Source organism: Ammospiza caudacuta, chromosome 31 (genome assembly GCF_027887145.1).
Source record: "Ammospiza caudacuta isolate bAmmCau1 chromosome 31, bAmmCau1.pri, whole genome shotgun sequence".
Lineage (NCBI taxonomy): Eukaryota > Metazoa > Chordata > Aves > Passeriformes > Passerellidae > Ammospiza > Ammospiza caudacuta.
Genome location: NC_080623.1, coordinates 2,341,026 through 2,348,539, shown reverse-complemented (window position 1 = coordinate 2,348,539; position 7,514 = coordinate 2,341,026). Strand labels below are relative to the sequence as shown.

The 7,514-nt window shown below is 71.1% G+C and overlaps 1 protein-coding gene across 1 annotated transcript; it reads right to left on the bottom strand.

The window, feature by feature from the left end:
- Window positions 1–2,239: 2,239 nt before the first annotated feature.
- LOC131569714 (glycoprotein-N-acetylgalactosamine 3-beta-galactosyltransferase 1-like) lies at window positions 2,240–7,208 on the bottom strand. Its single transcript, XM_058821974.1, has 6 exons — window positions 6,888–7,208; window positions 5,964–6,147; window positions 4,253–4,917; window positions 3,117–3,246; window positions 2,533–2,591; window positions 2,240–2,263 (listed from the first exon to the last, which is right to left on the bottom strand). The coding sequence occupies exons 1-6, from the start codon at window positions 7,206–7,208 to the stop codon at window positions 2,240–2,242; spliced, it is 1,383 nt and encodes a 460-aa protein (XP_058677957.1).
- Between the last annotated feature and the right edge of the window lie 306 nt (window positions 7,209–7,514).

Below are 7,514 nucleotides of genomic sequence, written 5' to 3'. Positions count from 1 at the left end.
GAGGAGGACACAGGGGACATGGAGTGACAGGAACGCGGGGGGACACGGGGGACACAGCATACGGGGGACACGGTGGGGCACAGGGGACATGGAGGGGGCACAGGGGACATGGCAGGCAGGGGGGACACTGCGCGGGGGACACGGGGGGACACAGGGGACATGGAGGGCACAGGGGGGCGCGGTGAGCACGGGGGACACGGGGGTGGCAGGAATGCGAGGGCACAGGGGCACAGCATGCGGGGGACACTGGCAGGGCACAGGGCACATGGAGGGGGCACAGGGGACATGGAAGGCACGGAGGACGCGGGGGACACAGCGTGCAGGGGACACGGGGGGACACAGGGGACGTAGAGGGCACAGGGAGCATGGAGGTGGCAGGAACGCGGGGGGACACGGGGGACACAGCATACGGGGGACACGGAGGGGCACAGGGGACATGGAGGGGCAGGGGGGGGCATGGGACATGGAGTGGGCACAGGGGACGCGGGGGGGGCCCTAGAGGACATGGAGGGCACGGGGGGCACTGCGCGCGGCGGGTGAGTGACACGGTCGCACCGGGAATGGGTGACAGAGCGGCGGGCACACAGGGTGGGTGACACAGGTGGCACCTGGGGGCAGGAATGACCCGAGGTAGGGGCATCACGGGCGGTGGCACACAGTGACAGGCGGTGGGTGACAGTGAGGGGCGTCACAGGGCGGGGGGGTCCGGCCGCTGTGCGCGGCTGGGGAGGCACTGGAAGGCACTGGGGGGCACTGGGGGGCACTGGAGGGCATTGGGGTACACGAGGGGGGACAGTGGGGGGCACTGGAGGCGCTGGGGGGGCACTGAGGAGTCCCTGGGACACTGGGAACGCTGGGGGCACTGGGGGGCACTGGGGGACACTGGAGGCACAGCAGAGCACTGGGGTGTGCCCGGGGCACTGGAAGCACTGAGGGGCACTGGGGGACACTGGAGGCACTGGGGGGGGACACCGAGGGTCACTGGAGGTACTGGGGGCACTGGGGGAGGCGGGGGGGGACACCAGGGGGCACTGGGGGCACTGGAAGCAGTGGGGGGGCACTGGGGGCACTGGGGGGCACTGGAAGCAGTGGGGGGGCACTGGGGGCACTGGGGGGCACTGGAAGCAGTGGGGGGGCACTGGGGGCACTGGGGGCACTGGGGAGGGGTCGCTGCCCCGGCCCGTGCCCCGCCCGTCACCGGCGCCCCCGCCCTGACCGGAGCTGAGCGGCGGGGGCGGGGCGTCATCTGCAGTGGGCGTGGTCATCTATCTGGGGCGTGGCTTACATAGTAATGAGATGGGCGGGGCCCGAGGGCGGCGAGTTGATGTACAACGCCCGTATGTAAATAAGGAGGCGTGGTCAACCGACATATTATGATACGAAAGGGCGTGGTCTATATGCAAATAAGGTGGGCGTGGCTAAGAGTGCGAGCGCATGGGCGGTGCCTGATGGGTGGGCGGTGCTTCGTGGGGTGTGGTCATGTGTGGGCGTGGCCGGTGGGATTGGGTGGGGCCAACCCCGCCCGGCTGCAGCCGCTGGAGATGGGGAGGGGACACGGGGGGGCCTGGGGGGCTGTGCGGGGACAAAGGGACACGGGGACACCAAAATGGGACACGGGGATGGCTCCAGGGCGGGCTCAGGGACACGGGGACACTAAAATGGGACACGGGGACACCAAAATCGGCCACCAGAATTGGACACGGGAACACCAAAATCGGACACGAAGAAACCAAAATCGGACACGGGGGCACCAATATCGGGGACAGGACACCAAAATGGGACACGGGGACACCAAAATCGGCTACGGGGGCACCAAAATCGGCCACGGGGGCACCAAAATAGGACACGGGGACACCAAAATCGGCCACCCCGTCCTGTACCGCCCCCCAGCCTTGAGCAACCCCCACCCCAATGTCCCCTCCTCGTCCCCAGCCGCTGCTCCCGTCACCCCCGGACGGTCCCCGAGGCGTCACCTGCCACCCCCCAGCACCGCTGTCCCTCACAGCTGCAGGGTCCGTCCTTGTCCCCCGTCTGTCTGTCCCCCCGTCCGGCTGTCCCCGGCTCTCCCCCCACCGTGGGGTCCCACACACCCTCCCCCGCCTGACAGTGGGACCCTCCCCCCCCGCTCTGTGTCCTGCTGAGACCCCCGGGCCCCCCCCCAATCCCTCAGCCCCGCTTTGCCCCCCCCCCCCGCCCCGGATCAAGGCCATCACATCCCCGCAAAGCTCATTAACAGCCGCTAATTGGGGCCGCGAGGGTCCGCCTGGGGGGCGCGGGAGATTGGGGGGGGGGGGGGGGGGGGGGAGTCTCAGGGTATTTGGGGTCCTCAAGCAGAAATGAGGGGCGGCTCCCCCAAACACGGAGCCTCCTTCACCCCCCAGCTTGGGGGGCACCGTCCCCTCTCGCGACCCCCCAAATTCCCGCTCTGGCCGCCGCCAGGAGCTGGGGGGTCACTTGGGGGGGTCCAGGGACTCGGGGGGGTCCGTGGGGGGCGAGGGGACAACACGAGGGGACCACGGGGACAACACGGACTTGGGGGGGGGGGTCGCTGTCACCATGGGGGGTCATCCTGAGGGGGGGCACGGCCACGTCTGCCACGGAGGTGGGGACGGGAAGGGACAGGAGGGGACAGGAGGTGACGGTGCCCGCATCGGGGCCTGGCACTGTCCCCTCCTTGGGGTCCTATCGGGGTCCCATCACCCAGACCCCCCCCCATGGGACCCTTCCCCCCTCCCCCAGCCCCGTGTCCTCCTCAGACCCCTCCGGACCCTCCCCGGTGCCCCCAAATCCCCCCCAGGCTCCGTCCCGCGGCACCCTCGGCTCGGGGCCACCAATCCCCTGAGCAAAGCTCATTAACAGCCGCTAATTAGGGCCTCATTAGGGCCACGCTGAGGTGGGCGCAGGGCACGGGGTGGGGGGGGGGGGGCTCGGGGCATTTGGGGTCCCGGGGCAGCAATGGGGCCATGGTGGTGGGGGGGGACCCCCAAATTTGGGGCCACTTCAGCGCGGGGGGATCCGGTAGGGCTCGGGGGCTTTGGGGGCTTGGGGACCCGGCTGGCTCCGGGTGGCGTTGGGGGTCCCGGGGGTCCCGGTGGTGTTGGGGGTCCCGGGGGGGCTCAGGGGGGGGCGGTAGCGGGCTCTGTAGCCGTAGGGCCGCAGCCGCTGGCTCAGGTACTCCAGCTCGTACATCTCCTCCCCGGACACGTAGTGGAAGGACACGGCCAGGTCCGAGCAGCACTGCGGGCCCTGCGGGGACACGGGGGGACACAGGGGGTGGCATCGGGCACCCAGAGCCCCTCACACCCCTTGGTGGCACGGGCAGGGTGGGGAGGGGGCAGCAGAACTGAGCAGGGCGGGGGCAGCGCCAGCACAGAGGGCACGGGAGCACGGAGGGGACATTGGTGACAGAGGGGACACTGGTGACAGAGGGGACACGGGTGACAGAGGGGACACGGGTGACAGAGGGGACACTGGTGACAGAGGGGACATGGGTGACAGAGGGGACACGGGTGACAGAGGGGACACTGGTGACAGAGGGGACATGGGTGACAGAGGGGACACTGGTGACAGAGGGGACATGGGTGACAGAGGGGACACTGGTGACAGAGGGATCACTGCGGGTGGAGCTTGGGCCCCAAGGGGCGGGGACACGCTGGGGGCCACGGCCATGGCAGCGGGGTCATGGCTGGGCAGGGACACCAAGGCCACCGGGGTCACACTGGGGGAGCTGCGGCCGCGTGTGAGGGGGAACACGGTGGCCACACGTGGGGGACATGGCGGTCACACGTTGGGGACACGCCGGTCACACACAGCTACACAGTGCAGGGACATCCTGGCATGGCCGGGGACCTCACAGGGATGTGGGCGGCGATGCCATGGTACCCCCATGTTGGCACGACATGCCAGCCAGGCACGGAGGTGGCTCTGGCTGCGCCTCGAGGGTGTCACGGCCATGGGAGGTGGCCAGGGACACGCAGGGGGGTGGTGGCCACGCACGGTGGGGACACCAGAGCCACACAAGGCGTTTGTGGCTGTGGGACTGCCAGGCACGGTGGGCACAGATGCCACCCGAGGAGAGCTGTGCCACTCCCAGGGACACAGCACCTACTGAGGGCACACATGGGGGGTTCTGGCCGTGCTTGGGGGGGCACAGCCATTCGTGGGGGGCCAAACCACCCCCCAGCCCCAGCTGCCCAGGCTGTGCCAGGCTGTGCCAGGCTGTGCCAGGGACCCGGGCCGGGCTGTGACCCACCTCCACCACGGGGTACCAGCTGTAGCGCGGGTACCAGAAGCCGCGGGCGAAGCGGTGCGTGAGGTGGATCTCGGGCGGGAAGGGGTGGAAGGTTTCCCGTCCCCGCGTGTCCCGCGAGTCCCCCGCGGGCACGCCGAGCCGCTCCAGGCACCGTCCCAGCGCCACGTCCTCCTCGGGGCCGCCGCGCCCGCAGGAGCCGCGGGCCAGGGCGGGGGCCAGGCGGCTCAGAGCCCCCCGGCTGAGCACGTAGCCGGCCCCGCCGCTCATGTAGCCCTGGCGGGCGAAGGGACGGAAGCGTTTGCCGAGGTAGAGCGGCCGCTGCGGCGGGAGCGGCGCCAGCAGCCAGCGCAGGTTGTCCAGCAGCACGAAGGTGTCGTCGTCGGCCTTGAGGAACCACTCGGCGCTGGCGCGGAGGTGCCGGTGCACGAAGAGCAGCGCCCGGGCGGTTTTGCGGTAGAGCTGCTCCCGGCCCTCGGGCACCCCCAGCCCCAGGGCGGGGAAGTTCGGGGCGGGCTCGGAGCTGACGAACAGCGCCACGTTGCAGTGTCGCGCCCAGGTGTCCCGCACGTGGCGGGCTCGGCTCTCCAGGGTTTGGGGCGCGGTCAGCACCCAGCACAGCACCCGCACCCGCCGGAACAGCGCCCGCGCCACCGCCGCGTCCTCGCCTGCGGGAGCGGGGCAGAGACCGCGATGTGCCCGCTGCCAGGGCATTGTCACCGTCCCCAGCCCGCGGAACAGAGACCGCGATGTCCCCGCTGCCAGGGCATTGTCACCATCCCCAGCCCGCGGAGCAGAGACAGCGATGTCCCCGCTGCCAGGGCATTGTCACCATCCCCAGCCCGCGGAGCAGAGACAGCGATGTCCCCGCGCTGCCGCCATCAGGGCGAGGTCACTGTCCCCAACCCGCGGAGTTGGCGGGGCAGGCACACTGCCCAGCCCTGCCGTGCCTCAGTTTCCCCCGTTCCTCAGTGACGCCCCCCCCCCCACTGCCCAGCCCTGCCGTGCCTCAGTTTCCCCCGTTCCTCAGTGACGCCCCCCCCCCCACCTCCCCAGCCCTGCCGTGCCTCAGTTTCCCCCGTTCCTCAGTGACGGCCCCCCCCACTCCCCAGCCCTGCCGTGCCTCAGTTTCCCCCACCTCAGCCGTGTCCCCAGCACCATCCATTCCCCTCCGGCCGAGCCTCAGCTGTGCCCCCTCCCTCAGCTGCCACTCTCAGGGCATTGTCACCGTCCCCAACCCTGGAGCAGAGGGGGTGAGAACCCTCAGGTCCCCCTGCCAGCCCCATCCCACCAGAGTCCTCCTCCCTTGTCCCCACCTGCAACGGCCCCCCCGCCCCTCATCCCGCCAATGCCCCCTTCCCTCTGTGCCCCCCTTACCTCACTGCCCCCCCGTGCCCCACTTTTCCCTCCTCAGCTCCCCCGCCTGTGTCCTGCCCCCACCCTCTCCACCTCAACGTATCCCCCCGTGCCTCAGTTTCCCCCGTTCCTCAGTGACGCCCCCACCCCCACTCCGCAGCCCTGCCGTGCCTCAGTTTCCCTCACTTCAACCGTGTCCCTGCTTTCCCCCAACACCCTCAGCTCCCTCAGCTGTCACTCTCAGGGCGTTGCCACTGTCCCCAACCCACGGAGCAGAGAGGGTGAAGCCCCCCCCAAGTCCCCCTGCCAGTCCCACCCCCCCCGTGTCCCCTCCCTCCCTGTGCCACCCAGTGCCCACCTGCAGCGTCCGACGGGGCCGCGCCGTAGAGCGCGGGGTACGGGGGGGTCCCGGGGGGGCCATGGGGCACCCGGGGGCCCCGGCTGGGGGCGGGCACCGGCGGGGGCAGCAGGAGCCCGCGGAGGAGGAGGAAGGTGCTGATGAAGCCCACCAGGAGACCCCCGGGGAAGGACAGGCGGGGGCTCTGCAGGCCCAGGAGCAGCATGGGGACACCTGGGGGGGGGACATGGGACCCTCTGTCAGCGTGGGGACACCTGGCTTGTGGGGGGGGAATCATTGGGGACCCCCCTGTCACCATGGGGACACCTGGGGGGGTCAGTGGGGACCCCCTGTCAGTATGGAGACACCTGGGGTAGCCATGAGACCCTCTGTCAGCGTGGGGACACCTGTGTGGGACATGGGGAGCCCCTGTCACCATGGGGACACCTGGGGGCGTCAGTGGGAACCCCCCCCGTCAGCGTGGGGACACTGGAGGGGATCATGGGGACCCCCTGTCAGCGTGGGGACACTTGGGGGGGGGCAGTGGGGATCTCTTGTCACCATGGGGACACCTAGGGGGGTTATCGGGACCCCCCCATCAGCATGGGAACCCCCCCCCGTCAGCGTGGGGACACCTGCCCTGTGCTTGGGGGGGGTCTCTGGGGATCCCCCTGTCACCCCCCAGCGCTGCAGCTTCCACGGGCGGGGCAGCCCCGGGGTGGAGCCCGTGGGAGGAGGGGGACAGGGCACAGGAGCCACGGAGGGGACAGGGTGACACCCACGGACAGGGTGACACCCACGGACAGGGGGACACCCACGGGGCAGTAACGGCAGCACCCCGCGCCGGGCACCCCAAGTCCAGATGGGGACGGGGCTGACACTCTGCTCTCAGGTAAGGGGGAACAGGGGGAGCTGTGCAACGGGGAGCGCCGGCTGTGGCCTCACCTGGTGCCGCGGCTCGGGGGTCCCGGCCCAGCCCGGGGGTCCCAAGGTCGATTCCTGTGTCCTGGTTGGTCTGGGGGCCCTGCTGGCTCCCGGGGGTACCGGCGGATCCGGGGGCCCGGGGGCTCCGGTGGTGCCCGGGGCACCGCTGTCCCCGAGGCGGGGGCGGTCCCGGTGGTGCCGGTCCGTCCGCGTGCACCGGGGGCTGGGGCGGGCCCAGACCCTCCGGGGGTGCCGGTGTCCCCGCTGTCCCCGAGGCGGGGGCGGTCCCGGTCCGTTCCCGGGTCCCGGTGGCACCGCTGTCTCCGCCCCCCGCGCTCCCATTGGCCGAGGCCGGGCGAGCCCCTGGCCCCGCCCTAATTCTGATTGGCTGCCGCGCCCATGGCCCCGCCCCTCCCGCGATTTTGGGCGAGGGGGGGGGAAGGAACGGAGACCCCCGCGAGAGTGGGAGGGGGACACGGGGGGGGGGGGGACACAGACACAGCCCGGGGGGGGACACGGGGGGGGGGGACACGGGGGGGACACAGACACAGCCCGGGGGGGGACACGGGGGGGACACAGACACAGCCCGGGGGGGGACACGGTGGGGGGGACACAGACACAGCCCGGGGCGACCTCGGTTTATTGATA